Source organism: Scyliorhinus torazame, chromosome 10 (genome assembly GCF_047496885.1).
Source record: "Scyliorhinus torazame isolate Kashiwa2021f chromosome 10, sScyTor2.1, whole genome shotgun sequence".
Classification (NCBI taxonomy): Eukaryota; Metazoa; Chordata; class Chondrichthyes; order Carcharhiniformes; family Scyliorhinidae; genus Scyliorhinus; species Scyliorhinus torazame.
The window spans coordinates 181,378,862-181,401,762 of NC_092716.1; the positions used below are offsets into that span (position 1 = coordinate 181,378,862).

General features: G+C 46.9%; 1 protein-coding gene across 6 annotated transcripts in view; it reads left to right on the forward strand.

Annotated features, from left to right (window-relative positions):
* myrf (myelin regulatory factor) overlaps nucleotides 1-22,901 on the forward strand; it is a 473,200-nt gene that overhangs the window by 426,860 nt on the left and 23,439 nt on the right. For all 6 annotated transcript variants that reach the window (XM_072466065.1, XM_072466063.1, XM_072466064.1 and 3 more), the window contains 6 exons: nucleotides 1,234-1,299; nucleotides 5,039-5,133; nucleotides 13,126-13,311; nucleotides 13,423-13,704; nucleotides 14,951-15,038; nucleotides 18,775-18,849. In XM_072466065.1, coding sequence (XP_072322166.1) covers nucleotides 1,234-1,299; nucleotides 5,039-5,133; nucleotides 13,126-13,311; nucleotides 13,423-13,704; nucleotides 14,951-15,038; nucleotides 18,775-18,849 — 792 coding nt within the window. The remainder of the gene's footprint in view (nucleotides 1-1,233; nucleotides 1,300-5,038; nucleotides 5,134-13,125; nucleotides 13,312-13,422; nucleotides 13,705-14,950; nucleotides 15,039-18,774; nucleotides 18,850-22,901) is intronic.

Below are 22,901 nucleotides of genomic sequence, written 5' to 3' on the forward strand. Positions count from 1 at the left end.
ATGTAATCCAATATTCCAGCCCCAAGATCACACATGATTCCCACCCAGGACTCAATATCGCACAGGACCCCCCATCCAAACCCTGATATCATATAGGATCCCTTATCACAGCTGGGAATATCACATAGGATCCCTCAACCCAGCTGTGATATTCCACATCACAGATGTGATATTCCACATGATCCCACATCCCTGTCTCAATATCTCACAGGATTTGTCACCCCAGCCCCAATGTCACAGGGGATCGCACACTTGTGTCCCTGTATCTCACAGGATCCCACATTGCAGTCCTGATTCACATCAGGGGATGTGAATATCACTGAAAAGGCCAGCATTTACTTTCCATCCTTAATTGTCCTTACAAATGTCATGTTGAGCTAATCTTTGAAATTAGTGCATCTTGTGATGGTGCACTCTGCTGTCATCATGTATCAGTGGAGGAGGGAGTGAACTTTCACGTTGATGGATGGGATGCCAATCAATGTACTTTGTCCTGGATGAGGTCGAGCTGCTTGTGTGTACCTTGAGCTTCACTCATCCAGTGCCACCACACTACTGACTTGTGCCTTATGCATGGTGCAGAGGCTTTGGGGGTCAGGAGATGAGTTACTCACTGCAGAATTCCCAGCCCCTGACCTGCTGTTGTAGCCACAGCATTTATACAGCGAATCCAGTTCTGTTTCTGGATAGTGGCAACCCCCAGAATGGTGATGATAAGGGATTCAATGATGGTAATGGGGTTAGATTCCGCCTTTGTTGGAGATGGTTTACCATGTACTTGTGTGACATAAATGTTATTTGCCATCTCTCAGTCCAAGCCTGAATATTTCCAGGTTTTGCTACATAAGTGCATGGACAGTTTCATTATCTGAGGAGTTGCAAAATGTATTGAACACTATTTAGCTATAAGTCAACATCGTCACATGATCCCACCTTAATGTTCCATCAGCCTGGGCTAGATTTGGAGCTCGTTTCCAGAAGTGAAATCACAGTGTTTAACTAACTGTGACACTCGCCCCAACATGCAGAGCTTCAGCTTGTCCCATTCAGCTGCTGAGAAAAATCACCTCCTCCAAAATCATTTTCATTACCATTCTCTGAAAGCTAGAAATACGGGTTGTTGATAATTTTTGGAAATGCAAAAGACCTCCAGCGACAGGAATAATGAATTTTAACCCTGAGTAAGTTTTGCTTAAATTGAGCCTTGAACTAAACTGTATTTTTCTTCATCAGTGTAATATCCATGTCAACCCTCTACGTTCTGAACTTACGCAATGATGATGGGACAGAAGCTAATGGGTAGGTGGATGGAACATTGAGTCTACAGAGCAGTGAGAAGTCTTTATACTCTCTTATCAGAAATACATGGGCAGGAAGTTCTAGAGAGACCAAGATGATTGTTGCACTATATAGATTCATAATGTGTTTCTTGGAAATCCACCTGAAGTCTTCATCAATTTGAGGTTTCAACTCAACTCCTTAGCGTTAAAATGGGACAATGGATGTTGTTGTCATTTGTTACCCACTAGTTTTAAACCTCGATGATCTCTTAGATCAAGTTTGCTAATGTATATTAATGCAACCCTTAGTAATATTGTTACTAAGTCAGAATCAAAATAATTGTCAACTGGTCCTTACTCTTTGAAGAAAGCAAGTACAATCCTGCAGTGATAATATCAAAAGACTCAAATATTAAAACTGACAATCAGACAGCATTGCAATCAAGCATCCCCTTGTCCATACGCCATGTCTAACTAGAATAACTAGAGTTTAAGCAAAAACACAGCTCTAGAACTCAACATTTTTCTTATTCTTGCATGGTATGTGGGTATCACTGGCTGGGCCAACATTTGTCACCCATCCTCAATTTTCCTTGAACTGAGTGACTTGATGGCCAGCACAGACATAATGGGCCAAAGGGCCTTTTTCTGTGCTGTTAAACTCTATGATGAGACAGCAGTTAAAAGTCAATCACATTGCTGTTAGTCTGCATGTAGGACAGACCAGGTAAGAACAGCAGATTTCCTTCCCTAAAGGATATTAGTGATCCAGATGGGTTTTTAGTGAACAACAATTCCATCATCACATTGTGGGATTTGAACCCGGGTCTCAGAACATTACCCTGCATCTCTGGATTACCAGCCCAGCACTATACCACTGCCTCCCTATTTTAAATATGCATTAATTCTTCTTGTCTCTCTGCTCTCCTTCTCCGACATCATGTAAACCTATCTATGCTGCCACAATTGGCTTGACCCTACAATAAAAATGTCACCACAGTCCCAGAGGCTGTTCATCCATTTTAGAGAGAGCTGACTGGTGGTCACTTAACCTGAGGGTCACCACACCTCAGGCGAGGGGCAAAATTGAGAAGGTAGGGCGTTCATGGATAACCTCAGCCGGTATGGGAATTGGATCCACACTGTTGGCATTGTTCCGCATCACGAACCAGCAGCCCAGTGAACTGACCCCCATTTACATTTACTTTTTGACCCTACAATTTAGTCAACATGACTACAGTCTATATTATCTCCTTCATAAAGAACAGGGACATCAGTGACTCTGGGGAGAACTTAGTTACTGGACAGTAATTATATAGTGGTTAGGTACAAAATAATTAACACAAAGGCTACTGGATCATTACCATTTATATTGAGAGAGCCAAAATGTAAAAGGGGGAAAGCTTTGTTCCAATTTTCCAAAGACCTTGTTAGTCTATTCTTGGAATACTGTATACATTTCCAGTCACCATGCCTTAAGAAGGATATATTGACCTGGCAAGGAATGAAATACAGATTTACCTAAATGTTGCAAAGGCTCCAAGGATTAGATTATGAGGTGAAATTACATAAAATAGGCATATATTCCCTGGAATATAGAAGATTAAAGGGGGATTTGAGGTTTTTAGGAATTTGAAAAAAAATGATAGGATAGATGGAAATGTTTCCACTAATGGGGAGTCTAGAACAAGGGAACATAATCTTCTCTCCTGAATGGCATAATTAACCATGCCATTCAGGAGAGAAGTTGGGAAACACTTTCTTAATGCAAAGAATGGTATAAGTATGGAACTCTCCTCCAAAAATAGTGGATTAATAATTTTAAATCTGAAATCCGAGGACTTCTGCAAGAGAAGGATATCAAAGAATATGAAGATAGGATGAGTAATGGAGTTCGGATGTAGATTTGCAGTGATTCCATTGAATGACAGCATGGGCTCGAGGGGCTAAATAGTCGACTCCCATTCCTATGTTTATCCTCGCTGTTTATCCCTACTTGGAATCTGCTTTTGTTTGCTAGATCTGCATAATTTCACTGTTTCTATTTTGTACAGTTATCATTCTGGAAGATCAGAGACCCAGCAAATCTGAGGGATCTGTTAAATGTCATCATTTAACATAAAGTGTGCTGTAGATTGAGATTGGGCACACTTAATGTGGCATCTTATAAAGAATATGATGGCTTTTGAGTCAGAGCATTGTTGATTCCGATTCCATTCCAAGACCTGAGCACATAATCTTGGCTGGTAGTACTGGCGGAGTACTGCATTGTCGGCAATGCTGGCTTGGGCTATGATATCAAACTGAAATCCTGTTCAGGTGGATGTTGCAAGATGTTGTGGGAGTAACTGAAGCGCAGAGAGCTCTCCTGGTGTCCTGAACAACATGTGCTCAGTAACGAAAATCAGCTAGACTGATTTATTGGTGATTTTCCCCTTGGATCATGGAGCATATCACTGTGCGCAGAAAGACATTTGTGTTGTTTCTCCATAACAGTCACTACATTTCACCTTTATTTGTGAAGTACTTAATAGGTCAAGCATATTCTTAAAATTTTCCTGCAGAAAGCAGGTAAAAACTTGACTGTAGAAAGGCTCTCTCTTTACACAAGCGAATTAATCTCAACTGCATGACCAAAACCAGATCAAGTCCCCTTTCCCCAAAGGAGCATGTTGTTTCTGCCCATATCATGAGGATGGTTGTCTCCGGGATACTTTGAAGTGACCTTCTTACAGGTCAGAAATTGTTCTGGTTATTTTGGGCTTCACCAAAAGAAGCAATGGAAGCAATTGAAGAAAACAATACAGGAAAATTCCAGCTCCCAGGGGGCTCCCATTATCCCTGAGGATTCTCTCAATAATGTTAATTAAGATTATGCTGTCAATGCATTTACCAGGTTCTCCGGAGAGTGAACTCTACTTTGTGCGTGAGGTTGGGGCTGATACAGCTGAAGGTGGTATATAGAGCGCACCTCAATAGGGCGAGGATGAGCTGGCTCTTTGAGGGGGTAGTAGATGTGTGTGGGCCGCAAACTACATTCATATGTTCCTGTCCAAAGCTGGAGGATTACTGGAAAGAGGTTTTTAGGGTCATCTCTAAAGTGGTGCACGTGAAACTGAACCCGGGCCCTCGGGAGGCCATATTCGGGTGTCAGATCAGCCGGGATTGGAAACGGGTGCTGAAACGGGTGCGGAGGCAGATGTTGTAGCCTTCGCCTCCTTGATCATCCGAAGGTGGATCCTGATGGGATGGAGATCAACCTCTCCACCCTGTGCCCTGGCGTGGCGGGGGGACCTGCTGGAATTCTTGACTCTTGAGAAGGCCAAATTTGAACTGAGGGAAAGGATGGAGTGGTTCTACAATTCATGGGCGTTATTCATTATTCACTTTCGAGAATTGGATTACATTGAATATTAGGGGGGGGGGGGGGCTGGGAGGGGTTGGGGGGAGGGGGGCGGACTGTAGGTGATAATGGTGACCATGGGTGATTCCTGATTCTTTTCTTTTTTGTTATTTGTTTGTTAATATGCGGGATGCTGGTTGGGGGTTTGGTGGGAGGATGGGATTGTTGCTACTGTTATGGGGATTGACATTGCATTTGTTACTGATTATTGTTTATTGTTGGCGGGTGTAAATTTGGGAGAAAATGTGAAAAAGGAGGAGAATAAAAATATATATTTTTTAAATGCATTTACCAAGTTACTGAATCATCCACAATTCTAATAAATGTTGTATCATTATTCTTTTTCTACGTGCAGGCCACTCACAAATATCAATCCAGATACAACTTCGACAGAAAATCATTGGCCGACGCCTCTAGATGCACAGGGCACAATTACAGCTCAGCAGCTGGGTAGGTTAACCCGATCTGAAAGCAACCAAAGCTCAAATGAGGACTTGGAGAAAGGGGCATCATAGGGCCCTGTGTTATCCCATTCTCCGGGCAAACCTTCCTGCTCTAAGCCTGTATTCGGAATATTGGCCATCGATACCAATAAGACTTTAAAACTCTTGATTGTAGTGCACACACTCAGTTTTTTCCACTTCCTGCATTACAATTCTTACATTCCTAGCAATCACACCAGGACTGACTGTGTGCTGTGACCATGCACACCTCATGGTCACAGGTAGCATAGTGGTTAACATAGTTGCTTCACAGCTCCAGGGTCCCAGGTTCAATTCCCAGCTTGGGTCATTGTCTGTGCGGAGTCTGCACATTCTCCCCGTGTCTGCGTAGGTTTGCTCCGAGTTCCTCCCACAGTCCAAAGATGTGCAGGTTAAGTGGATTGGCCATGATAAATTGCCCTTAGTGTCCAAAAAGGTTAGGTGGGGTTACGGGGATAGGGTGGATGCGTGGGCTTAAATAGCGTGCTCTTTCCAAGGGCTGGTGCAGACTCGATGGGCCGAATGGCCTCCTTCTTCTGCACTGTAAATTCTATGATTCTATGGTGAAGGAATCTATAAAGTCCTTTTAAACTGAAAACCGTCACATCTGGCTCTAACTCCTAGAAATTATTTAAACGAAGAATGACTTCATCTGTTTGCCATTAAACCTATCTTACAAACCACCCATTGCTGGATTGCCCATCTGCGTCTAAAATAAAAACTGTTATTAACAGTCTGAGCAATCTGAATAAATTGTTTGCAACCTTGATGTCATGTTTGAACTAAAATGTGCTTCGGTCCACATATTAGCACAATCACTAAGACTGCCTTTTTCAGCCTCAGTAACGTTGCCTGACTTTGCTCCTGCCTCTACTCGTCTGCTGCTGAAACCCTCATCCTGTCTTTGTTACCTTTAGACTTGACTATTCCAATACACTTCTTCCCAGCCCACCACCTTCCATCCTCTGTAAACTTGAGGTAATTGGAACCTCCCCCTTGCCCTTGCTAAGACCAAATCCTATTCACCCATTATCCCTGCGCTCATTGACCAAGAAGATGGTCTCCTGGTCAAGCAACATCTTGATTTACAAGGTTTCCTCTTTGCTTTTAAGTCCCTTCATGGTTTCATCCCTTCCTATTTCTGTTATCTCCTCCAGTCTCACAACCTTCCGAGATATCTGTGCTCATCTAATTCTGGCCTCTTGAGCATCCTGAATTTAAATGCTCCATCACTGGTGGCCATACCTTTGGTTGCCTCGGCCCTAACCTCTGAAATTCGCTCCTTAAACTTCTCTGTCTCTCAACCCCTCTTTCCTTCTTTCGGACCGTCCTAAAAACCTTCCCCTTTGACCAAGCTTTTGGCCATCTGCTTTCCGTGCTTGATGTCAAATTTACCCTCTAAGACTGCACAAAGCACATTATGGGTGGCACGATAGCACAGTGGTTAACACTGTTGCTTCATTGCTCCAGGGTCCCAGGTTCAATTCCCGGCTTGGGTCACTGTCTGTGCGGAGTCTGCACATTCTCCCCATGTCTGCATGGGTTTCCTCCGGGTGCTCCGGTTTCCTCACACTAGTCCCGAAAGATGCGCCTGTTAGGTGAATTGAACATTCTGAATTCTCCCTCTGTGTAACCGAACAGGCGCCAAAATGTGGCGACTGGGGATTTTCACAGTAACTTCATTGCAGTGTTAATGTAAGCCCACCTGTGACACTAAAGAAGATTATTATTATATTACATTAAAGATGCCATATAAACAAAATTTGTTGTTGTAATATATTTACATTGACATCAATGTTATTTAAAGATATGATCCAATTTTATATCATTTAATTGAAGATAAATGTGGGCAATATCTGTCTCCAAGTTTCATTCTCATTCTCTAGTACCCGGTTTGTATCTCAAGTCAGCTTATTATGTCTCTAATATCCTTCTCCTGTTTCGACTCAGACCTCTCTGCTTCACTTGCCCTCACTGGCTAATCTACACTTCCTTTTAATTGCCCATGCAAACTTCCCAACCAATTCTTGGTCTATCCAGTCCCAGTCCCTGTCCCTGTCCAATCCTCAGCATTCTCTTGCCACTGCTTTCTTATCTGTGTACATGGAATTATATTTTGAAAGCGTTCAGGGTACTATGTTTGATTTATGGTGCGAGAAGCACTTCCAAAATAAATTCTTACCATACTGTTGAGGTTTGGCTTTGCAATTGAGGAAATGAGATGGAAATTGCTGAGGGCTGGGGTTGGCGGGGTGGGGGGTGTGATGCTGATTTCCACACATATGCCTCGGAGCCCTCAGTATGTCCATTCCACTACAATAACTATTGCATACCGAAAAGGTAAGACAATGTGAAGCAGGAAAGAGCGAAAGGAACAAAAAGAAGATATTCTGGGATCCGGCTCATATAGAACATAAAACAGTACAGCACAGTACAGGCCCTTTGGCCCGTGATGTTGTGCCGACCATTTATCCTAATCTAAGATCAGCCTAACTTACACCCCTTCAATTTACTGCTGTCCATGTGCCTGTCCAAGAACGCTTAAATGTCCCTAATGACTCTGACTCCTCTGCTGGCAGTGCATTGCACGCACTCACCACTCTCTGTGAAAAGAATCTACCCCTGACATCTCCTCTATACCTTCTTCCAATCACCTTATAATTATATCTCCTCGTGACATCCATTTCCGCCCTGGGGAAAGGTCTCTGACTTTCCACTCTATCCATGCCTTTCATCACCTTGTACACCTCTATCAAGTCACCTCTCTTCCTTCTTTGCTCCAGTGAGAAAAGCCCTAGCTCCCTCAACCTTTCTTCATAAGACATGCCCTCCAGTCCAGGCAGCATCCTGGTAAATCTCCTCTGCACCCTCTCCAAAGCACCCACATCCTTCCTATAATGAGGCGACCAGAACTGGACACAATATTCCAAATGTGGGCAAACCAGGGTTTTATAAAGCTGCAGCAAAACCTTGCGGCTTTTAAACCCAATCCCCCTGTTAATGAAAGCCAACACACCATACGCCTTCTTTTTTTTTAACAAACAATTTTTAATGAGGTATTTTTGGCATAACAAACAACCTCAGTACAAAAACAATAGAGTACAAAGAACAGCAATCAAAACGCAACCGCCAACATCCGTTCCTCCAAGGCCTGCCTATTTAACCCCCTACTCTATACTACCCTAATCCACCCCCCTGCTGACAATTAATTCTCCGCAAAGAAGTCAATGAATGGTTGCCACCTCCAGGCAAACCCTGACACCGTACCCTCTCAAGGCAAACTTGATCTTTTCCAGGCCGAGAAAGCTTGCCGTATCGGCCTAGACTTCCTCCAAGCCAGTAATATCCGTCGCCGGGCTATCAAGGAGGAAAAGGCCAGAACATCCACCTCTCTCTCCTCCTGGACACCCAGGTCTTCCAACACCCCAAAGATCGCTACCACTGGACTCATTTCCACCCTCTTCAATACCCTGGACATGACATCCGTGAACCCCTGCCAATATCCCCTGATTTTTGGGCATGCCCAGAACATGTGGACATGGTTCGTTGGTCCTCCCGCACACCTGACACACTTGTCATCCACCCCAAAAAATCTACTCATCCGGTCCGCTGTCATGTGCGCACGGTGCACCACCTTAAATTGGATCAAACTGAGCCTTGCGCATGTAGCGGTCGCGTTGACCCTGCTCAGCGTCTCCGCCCAGAGGCCGTCTTCCATCTCACCCCCCAGTTTCCTCCTCCCACTTACGCTTCAGCTCTTCTATATGCATCTCCTCCGAGACGCTCCCCTCCCCCACCCAGCCCCTAGACACTACCCTATCTTGAATCCCTCTTAGTGGCAGGAGTGGGAAGGATGATACCTGCCTGCACAGAATGTCCTGCACCTGTAGATATCTGAAGTCATTCCCTGCTGCCAGCCCGCTCTTCTCCTCTAGCGCCCTCAATCCCTCTATCCCTCACCTCGTTAAAAACCTTAACCAGCAACAGCCCTAATATCCCCAAGAATTTCTTGCAGAATTCCACCGGGAACCTGTCTGGCCCCGGAGCTTTACCCGACTGCATCGCCTTCAAGCCCTCAGATATATCTTCGGCCCTAATCGGAGCCCCCAACTCGCCCACCAGCTCCCTGCCCACCCTTGGGAAAGTCAACCCGTCCAGAAAGTGTTTAATCTCCTCGGGCCCCGTGGGGGGTTGCAAGCGATAGAAAGTAAAAGTCCCTAAACGCCCTGTTTAGCCCAGCTGAGTCCCCTACCAGGTTCCCATCTCCATCGACCACCTTATCAATTCCCCTGGCCACCTCCCTCTTCCTCAACTGCTGTGCCAGCATTCTGCTGGCCTTCTCTCCATATTCATACAACATCCCCCTCGCCTTTCTAAGCTGCTCCACTGCCTTGCCCGTGGACAGTACCCCAAACTCAGTCTGCAGCCTCCGGCGCTCCCTTAACAGCTCCGCCCCTGGGGTCACCGCATACCACCGGGCTCGTGATATACCTCGTTGGAGGAAGTGGCAGCGACGCCATCACCAGCGCCTCCAGGCTCGTGCCCACACAGGACGCCATCTCCAGCCTCTTCCATGCCACCTCATCCCCCTTCATCACTCACTTACGTACTATCGCCACGTTGGCGACCAATAATATCCACAGAGGTTAGGCAGCGCCAACCCCCCCCTATCCCTGCACCGCTCCATGAACACCCTTCTCACCCTCGGAGTCTTCTGCGCCCACACAAACCCCATAACGCTCCTGTTAACCCGCCTGAAGAAGGCCTTAGGGATCAGGATGAGGAGGCACTGGAACAGGAACAAAAATCTCGGGAGCACCGTCATTTTAACTGACTGCACCCTACCCGCCAGGGAGAGTGGCAGCACGTCCCACCTCTTAAACTCCTCCTCCATCTGCTCCACCAGCCTCGTGAACTTAAGCTTATGTAGGGCCCCCCAGCTCCTAGCCACCTGGACCCCCAGGTACCTGAAACTCCTCTCCGCCCTTTTTAGCGGGAGCTCACCAATCCCCCTCTCCTGGTCCCCCGGGTGCACCACGAACAACTCGCTCTTCCCCATATTAAGCTTGTACCCGGAGAAATCTCCAAACTCCCTAAGGATCCTCATCACCTCCGGCATTCCCCCCACCGGGTCCGCCACATATAGCAGCAAATCTATCCGCATAGAGCGACACCCAATGCTCCTCGCCATCCCGTACCAGCCCCCTCCAGTTCCTCGACTCCCTCAACACCATGGCCAGGTGTTCAATCGCCAGCGCAAAGAGCAGGGGGGACAGGGGACACCCCTGCCTCCTCCCCGGTGTAGCCGGAAATACTGTGACCTCCTTCTGTTCGTGGCCACACTCGCCACCGGGGCCTCATACAGCAGCCTCACCCACCTGATGAACCCCTCCCCGAACCTTTTCAACACCTCCCACAGGTACTCCCATTCCACCCTATCAAAGGCCATCTCCGCATCCATCGCCGCCACTATCTCCGCCTCCCCTTCCGTCGCCGGCATCATTATAACATTCAAGAACCTCCGTACATTAGTATTCAACTGCCTCCCTTTCATGAACCCCATCTAATCCTTGTGTATGACCTGCGGCACACAGTCCTCTATCCTCATGGCCAAAGTCTTTGCCAACAACTTTGCATCTACATTTAGGAGTGAGATCAGCCTATATGACCCACACTGTAGGGGATCCTTGTCCTGCTTCAGGATCAGAGAAATCAGCACCCTAGACATCGCCGGGGGCAGAGACCCCCCTTTCCCTTGCCTCGTTGAAGGTCCTTACCAACAGCGGGCCCAGCAGGTCCGAAAACTTCTTGTAAAATTCAACCGGGAAACCATCTGGCCTCAGTGCCTTCCCCGCCTGCATGTTCCCTATCCCTTTGACGAACTCCTCCAACCCAACCGGCGCCCCCAATCCCGCCACCTGCCCCTCCTCCACCCTCAGAAACCTCAACTGGTCCAGGAAGCGACCCATCCCTCCCTCCTCCAGTGGGGGCTCAGACCGGTACAGTTCCTCGTAGAAGTCCCTGAAGACCCCATTGATACCCACCACACTTCGCACCGTGCTCCCTCCTCCATCCCTAACTCCCCCAATCTCCCTAGCTGCCTCTCGCTTCCGAAGCTGGTGCGCCCGCATCCGGCTCGCCTTTTCTCCGTATTCATATACCGCCCCCTGCGCCTTCCTCCACTGCGCCTCCGCCTTCCTGGTGGTCAACAAATCGAACTCAGCCTGGAGGCTACACCACTCCCCATGCAATCCCTCCTTTGGGTCCTCTGCGTACCTCCTGTCCACCCTCACCATCTCCCCCACCAACCTCTCCCTCTCTCTCCTCTTCCCCCCTCTCCTAGTGTGCCCGAATGGAGATCGGTTCTCCTCTGACCATCGCCTTCAGCGCCTCCCAGACCACCCCTACTTGCACCTCCACATTGTCATTAGCATCCAGGTACCTCTCTATACAGCCCCGGACCCGCCTGCTCACCTCCTCGTCCGCCAGCAACCCCACCTCTAGGCGCCACAGCGGGCGCTGGTCCCACCCCTCACACAACTCGAGGTCCACCCAGTGCGGAGCATGATCAAAAATGGCTATCGCCGAGTACTCTGTATCCTCTACCCTCGGAATCAGCTCATGACAAAAAAGTCAATCCGGGAGTAGGCTTTGTGGACATGGGAGAAGAATGAAAATTCCCTGGCCCCTGGCCTCGCAAACCTCCATGGGTCCACCCCTCCCATCTGGTCCATGAACCCCCTCAGCACCTTGGCCGTCGCCGGCCTCCCGCCCGTCCTAGACCTAGATCGATCCAGTGCCGGGTCCAGCACCATATTGAAATCCCCTCCCCATTATCAAGCCCCATGTCTCCAGGTCCGGAATCCGGCCCAACATACGCCGCATGAACCCCGCATCATCCTAATTCGGGGCATATACATTGACCAATACCACCCGCTCCCCCTGCAGCTTGCCACTTACCATCACATACCTACTGCCATTGTCTGCCACGATGCTCGACGCCTCGAACGACACTCTCTTCCCCACCAAGATCGCCACCCCCCCCCCCCCCGATTTTTTGCATCCAAACCCGAAAGAAACACCTGGCCTACCCACCCCTTTCTCAACCTTACCTGATCCGCCACCCTCAGGTGCGTCTCCTGAAAGCATGGTCACATCTGCCTTCAGCCCCTTCAGCTGCGCGAACACCCGAGCCCGCTTGACCGGCCCATTCAGTCCCCTTACATTCCAGGTAATCAGCCAGGTCAGGGGGCTCCACACCCCCCTCCCCTGCTGACTAGCCATAGCCCTTCCAAGGCCAGCCACGGCCTGCGCCCCCCACGCGACCTGCTCCCCACAGCGGCAGACCCCCCCCGCCCTGACCGCCTCTATCAACTCCAGCTCCCCCTTGGCCATTCCAGAAACCCGCCCCCCCCCCCCACACCCCCCAGCCTTGTCCCCTCCTAGCTTCATTACTCCCCCCATTGCACTCCCGTAAGTCAGCTTACTCCTGCTGACCCGGCCACTCCCGCCGCTCCATCGACCCCCCCCAGTGTGGAACTTCCCCTCCCCCCCTTGTCCACCAGCAGGCTCTCATCCAGTCCACTCCCATAATGTGGAGAACTACTTGTATTTCTGTATCTCTGAAGCACTCCAGAATATTATTTTTATTTTCTTAACTTTTAAAAACAAATCCAATTAAGCGTGGCCAATCAACCTACCCTGCACAGCTTTGGGTTGTGGGGGTGAGTCCCATGCAGACACGGGGAGAATGTGCAAACTCCACACAGACAGTGACCCAGGGCCGGGATCGAACCCGGGACCTTGGCGCCATGAGGCAGCAGTGCTAACCACTGCATCAGAATTTAGAATATTATACTGTTTTATTCCACATTTGATAGTTGGGATTAGATAAATAGATTTAAACATTGCTAAACTTGCATTAATTTTTATACTGTAAACATTTTCTTTCTATTTGCAGTTGATATGCCTTCGCCTGCTTCTCCAGTGTCCCAGTCCCCTCGGCCACTTAGTATCTGCTACACCCTTCCATGTGAAGTACTGTGTTGCCCCCTGAACTCTACAAATCCACCTGCCAGTAGCATCCTGCCAGTGACTACCATTCCATTGACCCCTTCTTCAACTAGCACTAACCATTCCACTGCTGGTAAGTGCAGACCCTTTTGCTCTTCAGGAATAGGCACTTTATTTTCTTTTGTGTGATAAACAGCAAAAAAATACACTGGTGTTCTTTGTTTAATATCCTTGGTAATTCCAGATCAAACCGACATATCCTTCACCAGCAATATCAAAGCCAAATCTTCAATAAATGAGAATAAGAATGGCTACGATGGCCGGCAGACATCTCCCAGGGATGGAGTTAGTGCCTCTGGATCCAGCTCAAACAGCTACAGTCCCCCACCGCCTCAGATCACCAACATCCACGGCAAATCAAAGTTTCCTCCTCGTTATGCCAGTACACAGAATAAACTGCCCAGTTTGCACGCAAGGAGACAAAGAAGCACCGAGCAAATGGACCCTACCAACAACAACCCAGACTGTGAGTTTATTTTTTAATTTTGAGTACCCAATTCTTTTTTCCAATTAAAGGGCAATTTAGCGTGGCCAATTCACCCACCCTGCACAACTTTTTGGGTTGTGGGGATGAGACCCACACAGACCTGGGAAGAACGTGCAAACTCCACACTGACAGTGGTCTGGGGCCGGGATCGAACCTGGGTCATCGGCACCGTGAGGCAGCTGTGCTAACCACTGTACCGCCATACCCCCCCTCACACACTGTGAGTTACACCTGTATTAGTGTCATGTATGTTTAGCTATTTCTGACGTGCCTGACTATGGTGTGCATTAGAGGAGAAAGTATATGTTGCACCAACTGTTCAGACAAGTGAAAGTTGTCTTCATAGCAAGTACATTGGTTTAGAGTAAATTTGCACAACTTAAATTCAGTATCCCATAGGCATGGGCCACAGTACAAAATTGCCATGGTGTGAAGTGGGATTGGTGTAGATTGAGAGTAGTTTTTTTTGTTGGTGCAGGTTTGATGAGCCGAAGGGTCTCTTCTGTACTGTATAATCTATGATTCTATGCTTCTACTCTGGACTAATTGGCACCAAACTGCAATCGTACTGAGAGAAGCCACAGGGTTGCTGTTGTGGCCAATATAAAAATGTCAGTATAGTCGGCTAAAGTTGGGACTGAGGTGCATTGTTGGGACAAAGTAGGAAGGACCTTTACTCCTTTGACACGTGATACTGACACAGTATGCCTGCAATGGGAAAATGTTCCATTCTCAACATGCAAAATCTATTTAAGTTTCCTCTGCTGCTGAGGATGACTGCGATTTTTTTGATTATCTTTGGCGATCACAAGATTAAGAGGGTGTAGTAAAGCCTAGGATGGGGTATATCGTACATGTCTGTGAGGGAAACAAATCTGTCCTTTCTTATCGATATGACACCATTGTAAGGGAAGGATTGCAGAGATCTGAAGTAAATTAGAGGAACAGATTTATATTTGATTAATCATACTTTTATTCTTTTCCTATTTTCATTGGATGTGAAAATATGTATATCTCCATACCTAAATACAAACACAATGAAAACACCAGCTCATTGCACACTGCACATTCAAAGTAAACTATACAACACACATTAATGCACACAATTATATACACATTACATTTGTACTACTGCATGTAGACACCCTACATGTTGCACATTTTACATAAGAGCCATGTTTCTTTGTGGGTAAGTTGTAACATATCCCATTTCTCCTCCCAAAAGGGAAGAACACCACCTTAACTTCTGCGCAGATCATTGAGAATGGTTTGATGATCTCAGAGCAGTATTGTCTGAAGCAAGGATCCTGCAGGTAAGAAATTGCAGCAGCATCAGATTCTTGCTATGGTGGTTGGAATGCTGTCAAATATCAGGACGACAACGATGAGAAGAATTGAGTTTTCAGTCAGGATAATGGATTGACCTATTCACAGTTTAGCTATATAGATTCAGGGTTCCTTTATACATTGGGAAGGGGACAGGGGAAGAAAATAGCAAAGGTACACCAGACCTGTGTATACACAATTACTGCATGCAGTAAGTTTGAAGAAGCTCCCATATATATGTACACACTGAGGGACCGGTGTGGCAGATTAATTGGTGTCCTTAGATATGCAGGTGGAGAATGAGGCCTGGATTTTCACAACAATGGGGAGGGTCTCCAGCTGAACCAAAATGGCACAAATTCCAGAAGTGCCACCTCTGAATCGGCACTCACCATTTTCACTGGGGGGTGGGGGGAAAAGGGCGGGTTGTATTTTGCACATCTATAGTTCATAAAGGCAGCTTCACGTGTTATAGTGCAGCTGCCTTCAAACAGGCCCAATTTTCATTAGTTGGCTGTCCGAAACATTACTTGTGGGCTTAAACTTTTCAGAAGGTTTAAATTTACTTGGAGTGTAAGGGACCCTTCCGGAGAGGTCAAGCGACACCTTTGGCAGAGATCAAGTTCCCTATGGAAAAGGTCAAGTGCCCTTTGGAATTGTTAAAAGTAGATATGCAAATGCGTAAAAAGTGAATAAACTCATTGGAATTGTCAAACTGTAAAGGTATTTAAGTCCCCTTGCAGCTGTCAAACATTTAAATCGCCACCATAAAATTTTGTTAAAGTCTAGTTTAAAAAAAAGAAATAAATGCTTATTATTTCACTCTGTGTTTTGGCATGAGCCTGATCACTATCATTATGGGATTTGTGCTGCATTACTGATTCCAAAACCTATTTTATAAGTGAGGTGCCTGTCAAACCTCACTCTGAATGACCAGATCTGCATGTCTAATCATTTACATATGCATTTGCCAGATTCATCCGGGGCCCAGGATTCACTGACCACACTTGGGTGACCTCGCCAGGGCACTGTTTAGTGTGGACCAGTCGTAACAGCACCTGGGGTGTCTCCCAGGCCATTGGAGACCTCTGGGTAGTTGGGTACAGGGCAGGGTGGTACACTGGCACTCATTCTGGTACTTGGACACCTTGGCATTGCCAATCTGACACTTTGGTGCCCAGGTGGCACTTCAAGGCTGGTGGGGCACTCTCAGGAACCAGTCTGGCAATGCCAAGGTGCCCAGGTGCCAGGTTGCCTGTGCCAGGGGTAGGAACCAGGGAGGCCGGGCCTTTAAGAGGTAGGTTGAGAGAGGACTTGAGGACACCGGAAGAGATAAGTTGGGTGAAGTGGTAGGCTCAGAGGGCATGGTGGGAGCTGAGGGGGGCCAAAAGATTGCGGCTGCCTTTATAAAGGGCACCCTGATCCACGAGTAGAGCACTTATTGTGTGGCCTCGACGGGGAGTTAGAAAAATGGCATCTCAAGTCTGCTGAATTGTGCCCAAAGTCTTTGATGTGAAGCTTTGACTTCAAAAGCTTGCTTTATAAGGGATTAAGTATTTGAAGGCATTTAAATAGATGAATGGGTCTTTATCAACAAGAGTGATTTTTTAAAATAACGAAGTAATCAGTAGACACTTTGGGTGGGATTTCCCATGCGCCCCCCCCGCCCCCCTCCGACGTGTTTCGCGGCAGCCTCCCATTGCCCGCTGGCTGGATTATCTGATCCTGCCACTGTGAATGGGGACTCCCGTTCTATGCACCACCAGCTGTCGCAAAACCTGCAGCAGGAGTTTTGGCATCAGTGGCACCGGAAGATCTCACTGGCGAAAACAGCTGGAAACTTCCGACCTTTGAACTTTATTTTGTTTCATCTCAGCATGGGTCCTGAGATCTGCCCATGGGGGATACTGGGTGAGTTGGCGTGGGATGTATAAGGGGCCATGAGGTAGGTGGGAGGCATGAGGTAGCATCAGTTGGCATTGGTGGGCAGTGTTTGGAAGCGAGGGCTAGAGGATTCTTTACTTTCTTTTATTTACAGCCGGGCCTAAGGGCCAGAGCACCAAGGCTGGCCTTCCGGGCAGCCTGCACCCACACTCAGCAGCCCCTGTTTCCGAGGTCAGTGGGCCCAAATCCCATTAACAGGCAACCACCAAAGAACGAAAATCAGATCATCCAGGGCATTTTCTCCCACATTGGGTTTGCAGAGTCGGAAAGTTTCCTCACAATGCACCCGACTTAGGAGCAAAAACTAAGTCCTGAGTTCTCAGTTAGACTAGGTCAGCTTTTATTGGATCGGAGCCCTATGCGCACAGTGACAAGAGGGTGCACTGGCTCAGGATACCTGCGCTTGTATGCACAGACTGGGTATGGTAATATTAAAGCAAATTCACTAAATGTACCTGGAATCGGGTGGTAGACAGACCAATGTACCTACAGGAACACTAACCACAGAACAGTGGCCCTATAAATACATTGATAGGGTGTGTTATATTTATTGGTGTTTCTCTATCTATATTTACCAGGTGAGGTGTATACTGGATCAGTGCTACTTTATATACACTTAATAAATGCAGGCTGGCACATTAGTTTCCCTCTTGATACACAGAGTGGATGAATGAATTAGTACAAGACAGCAATATTTAAGTTAAGTTAAAATAATAGATAACTTTTTGGAGAAGTTCTGGGCGTGTTTTTTTTCTATTTAAGCTCAAGGCCTCTGTTATGCTTTGGCATCTTTTTAAGCATTTGTTTATTTAGAAAATGTGCACTCCGTAGCTCAATCTCAGGAGAAAGTTGTTCGGTAGAAGAGTCATACTGGACTCCAAAACGTTGATACTGTTTCTTTCTCCACAAACGCTGCTAGACCTGCTGAGTTTTTCCAGCATTTTTGTTTTTATTTCTAGAATCCGCAGTATTTTGCTTTTATTATCCCAAAAAGTTCTAGAGTGTCCCTGAACTTTATCGGTAACATGTTTTGATACATTAGCTTGGGTCAATTTTATTACCTCACTGGAGTTGGTATCCGTAATGGGTAAAGATTGAGAAAATTAATTGAAACACAAAATGGTGCATGAAATAAGGAAAGGAACTGTAAAATAATTAGTCCAGATGTTTTAAAAAGACTTGAAATGTTATGCTCACTTTGGGAATGGAGACGAAGCAGAAATGCAGCTTTTACCAGAGCAATCCATTCTGCTGTATTGGCGATAATGGTATTTACATTCCTGTATTTAGATATCACAGGAAATAGTTATTACACCGATGTCCAAAGAAGTTACAAAACAGCCCCAAACTGTGATAATAAGAAAGGAATGTGGGCAGCACGGTAGCAAAGTGGTTAGCACAGTTGCTTCACAGCTCCTGGGCCCCAGGTTCGATTCCCAGCTTGGGTCACTGCCTGTGCGCAGTCTGCACATTCTCCCCATGTCTGCGTGGGTTTGCTCCGGGTGTTCCGGTTTCCTCCCACAGTCTAAAGATATGCAGGTTAGGTGGTTGGTCATGCTAAATTGCCCTTAGTGTCCAAAAAAGGTTAGATGGGGTTACTTGATTACGGGGATAGGGTGGAGATGTGGGCTTAGATAGGGTGATCTTTCCATGGGCTGGTGCAAACTCGATGGGCCGAATGGCCTCCTTCTGCACTGTAAATTCTATGATCTATAATTACAGTGTTTGTAGCTGCCGCCACCTGTTTGTGTACTAACGGTTCTCTGCTCTTTTCTGTAGCTCAGGGAATTACACTTACTCAATTCCAGTCAGCAAGACCACACCCATAGATGTCACCATCACTCTTCAAATGAAGTAAGTGAATTGTTGTCTTGCAGAGTGATGTTGGGCTTTCTGTTGTTGATGTGTCTCTTAAGCTCCCTGTAAATTTGAATAAAGATGTTTCACCTCAACAAAGTGACCAATCTTCACTTGAACCTAAATGGTATCAATTCTTTAGGCTATTTATCTGAATGCCACCAGAAGACAATCCTGTTCCTCCCCAAACCTCCTACACGTTGACTTCCAAACAGAATCGTTGTTTAGCTATCAGGAGATCATCATATTGGTCAATTGAAGCCCCCTGCTGCTTTCCTGGTTGAGACAAGCTCACTGAAAAATACCTGATATTTTATCAGTGATATTTATCCCAGAGTGCGGAAAGGACAAGGCCATAGATTTATGAACCACTGACAAATATTACAAGGAAGTCATTGGATATCGGGGAGGAATCAGAAGATTAGAAATGGGCCAATGTGGTGCCCATTTTGAAAAAAGATGACAAAACAGAGTTAGACAACCAGGGGTCAAATAAACTTAAATGAAAGCAAAATACTGCTGGAAATCTGAAATAAAAACAGAAAGTGCTAGCACCAAGTGGGTGTGACAGCATTTGTGAAGAGAGAAGCAAACATTTTGAATCAAATATGATTCTTCTTCAGAACTAAAAGAGGGTAGAAATGCAATTTCATGCTATCCAAAGTGGGGAAGGGCAGGGAGAACAAGAGGGAATGTCTGGAATAAGGTAGAGGGCAGGGAAACATTGAATGACAAACCTGTCAAGAACAAAAAGCAAAGGAAGTGATAATGGTGGTAGTAAAGAGACAATTTATCCAGACCAAATAGACTTATTTCCATTCCGTGTAAATGATGGAATCAATTATCAGGAACCAATTTAAGGATTATCTGTGCAATATTCTAGTTCACACCTAGTTTTCAAGGTGAAAATCCTGCCTGATCAACCTCTGACTACTTTGAAAAGTGACAGCCTAAATGTATAATGGTAAACTCAATGATGTGGTGTATCCTGACTGCCAAAAGGATTTTGACCAAGTTCCACATGAAAAGCGTAGGTTGCGATCTTCGTGGGGCGACATGGTAGCACAGTGGTTAGCACAGTTGCTTCACAACTCCAGGGTCCCAGGTTCGATTCCCGGCTTGGGTCACTGTCTGTGTGGAGTCTGCATGTTCTCCCCGTGTCTGCGTGGGTTTCCTCCGGGTGCTCCGGTTTCCTCCCACAGTCCAAAGATGTGCAGGTTAGGCGGGTTGGCCATGCTAAATTGCCCAAGTGTCCAAAAAGGTTGGATGGGTTTACTGGGTTGCGGGGATTGAGTGGAGGTGTGGGCTTAGGTAGGGTGCTCTTTCCAAGGGCCGATGCAGATTCTACGGGCCGAATGGCCTCCTTCTGCACTGTAAATTCTATGAAAAGGGAACAAAGTCCCCTAGCGAGCACATTAAGCCGCATGTTTCCCGCCCCTCGCAGTGCTAAGAAACACATGACTATTCAACACGACGATTTGCGTTGAATAAGGGGCCTGAACGGGGAACGTGTGGCCGAGGCCGCAAATAGCCCCGATTTTTACAATGGGAAGATCCGTTCGCTGGAACTCCCCATTGTAGTGAGAGATCAGGGCGCCATTTTTAAATGTCCAAATAGACTTACTTTTTAAATGGCGTCCCAATCTCCAAGGCTCCCAAAACAATCCCCAATATCCCTCCCCGGGTTCAAACGCCCCTCCCATCCCCAGGGCAGGCAACCCCAGCACAATCTCAGGAATGCAAAATATGCCAGTTTGGCAATGCCAACCTAGCACCCTGGCAGTCCTCATGCCAGCTGGCAGTGCCACCTGAGCACCTTGCCAGTACCAGGCTGGCACCCAGGTGGCACTGCAGGGTACCCCAGTGGCACCAGCAGTGCCAGAGCACCATCCTGCCCAAAGGGCATGCAGCTGGGGGCCTCCGATCCCTTTGGAGACCCCCACAAGTGCCATTCTGTCTGGTCCCTACTTGTGGGGGCCAGTACCAAACAGCGCTCACTTGACATCTCTGACACAAAGAGGTTGAGTCCCAAAGCCTCAGGTACCTCGGAAATCTGCACATCAGAGTAAGGCCTCACTCTAATATGCAGATTTGCTAAAAAGTGATCCCCCCCATTTGCAGCGCAACATCTCTCAAGATCGCGTTGAATCTCATGAGGCGTTACGAGCCGAGTAGATCCCGAGAGCAAGGTTTCCCAACTCCCAATGGCCACGCTACACCGCGGTGATCTGCTTTTCTGGTGCAGTGCAGCCATTGTATCGCGCCTTAAAAAGTTGTTGCTTGAGGATAAATTATGAAGATTGATAAGAAATGGTTTGCAAGTTGGGAAATTAGTCATGAGAAAAATTAAGGCAGAGTAGGGGAAGCAATCTCTGGGCAGAACTCAATCCAGGTGATGGACTCTCGCCCATCATCTGAAGAGGCAATGAGAGCTGCACAAACACCTCCTCTGGGGAGGGCCCTCAACTGTATTAAGTGCCAGTCAGGCACTTGTGACCAGTGGCCTACCCTAGCATCAAGGACTCCAGGGTCAGAAATCTCAGCCCCCAAGAGCTGCTAGCCAATCAGAAGCCGGTAGGTTTTCATTGCAGGCAGCACCATTGTAGTAGTGGTGGTAGCTTCTAGCAATTCACCTACCAGAAGCCCAGGATCAGTGTGGGACACAGGACATAGGTGAGTGAGAGTGGGGTGGAGTCAATGAATAGACGTCAGTGGCTATAAGGCAGGAGTGGCTCTCAGCAGGCTCCTGCCTTCCCTAAGTTAGGTACCTCAATCAGGCACTGAGTGCTTGACAACAAGAAAGAAAACATGTCAGTGTTTGAAGAATGAAAATACTAATATTGAGGAACTTTAACAACGCAGGTCATTGGTGAATGGAACTTGGTGTGCGTTTGAATACACGCAGCACAGTTTTGCGTGAGCTTAATTTTCTGGAGGATGGAAGCTTATAGACCAACCACAATTGCATTGGAATCGACAAGTTTTGAGGTGTTATAGGCATGGCTCAAGGTTTCTGCAGATGTGCTCAAGCAAGGATGGAATTAGTGATGGCGCAGAATGGTTGTTAGAAGGTCAAGGTTGAAAACAGTCTGGTTAAACCTCAGGCAGTTACCAAGGAGAGGGATGAAGTCAGTGGGTAGGAAATGGAGTTTGTGGCATGGACGGACGATAATGTTCACATGTCCAATATCTCCTTGTGGCTCAGTGCCAAATTCTATCCGATGATGTTCCTGTGAAAAACCTTGAGATGCTTTGCAGCACTAAACCCACTATAGAAATGCAGTTTGCTGAGGTTGTTATCTATGGGAGTCACTTTAGTCCAATCCTGTCCTCTTTTGCATTCACACATGGATAGGATTAGGTGTTGCTGGATAGGATTAGGAGACCTCATTGGAGGAACCTCACTGCCACTTTAACTGATATTGTGTGAGGAGCGGCACGGTGGCATAGTGGTTACAGCTCCAGGGTCCTGGGTTCAATTACGGCCTCGGGCGACTGTCTGTGTGGAGTTTGCACTTTCTCCCCATGTCTGCATAGGTTTCCACCCACAGTCCAAAATGCAGGTTAGGTGGATTGGCCATGCTAAATTGCCCCTTAGTGTCCAAAAGGTTAGGTGGGGTTACTGGGTTACGGTGATAGGGTGGAGGTGTGCACTTCTCCAGTGCAGACTCGATGGGCTAAATGGCCTCTTTTGGCACTGTACATTCTATGATTCTATGATGTCAGCCAATTCTGCAGAGGCCAAGAATTGAACCATCTTGCTGGGATACTTGCTGGTACATTTATCCACTAGCATTTGGGGGGGATAACTTGGCTCTTTTGGAAAATATAAATTGCACTGTAATCTTCGATGAATCTGAGTCTCGTCACATTGGGCCGAATGTATTACTCTTAACCAATATATTACCTCCTTGACTGAGAATGGAGTTATCACCGGGGCTGTTCATTATGAAGTTATGTGAATATAGACCTTAAGACAGTGGGAATGAAGACCCTGTACCTGAGCTTTTTCTACCTCCTTTTATAGTCTGTAAACTGTTACTTTCAAT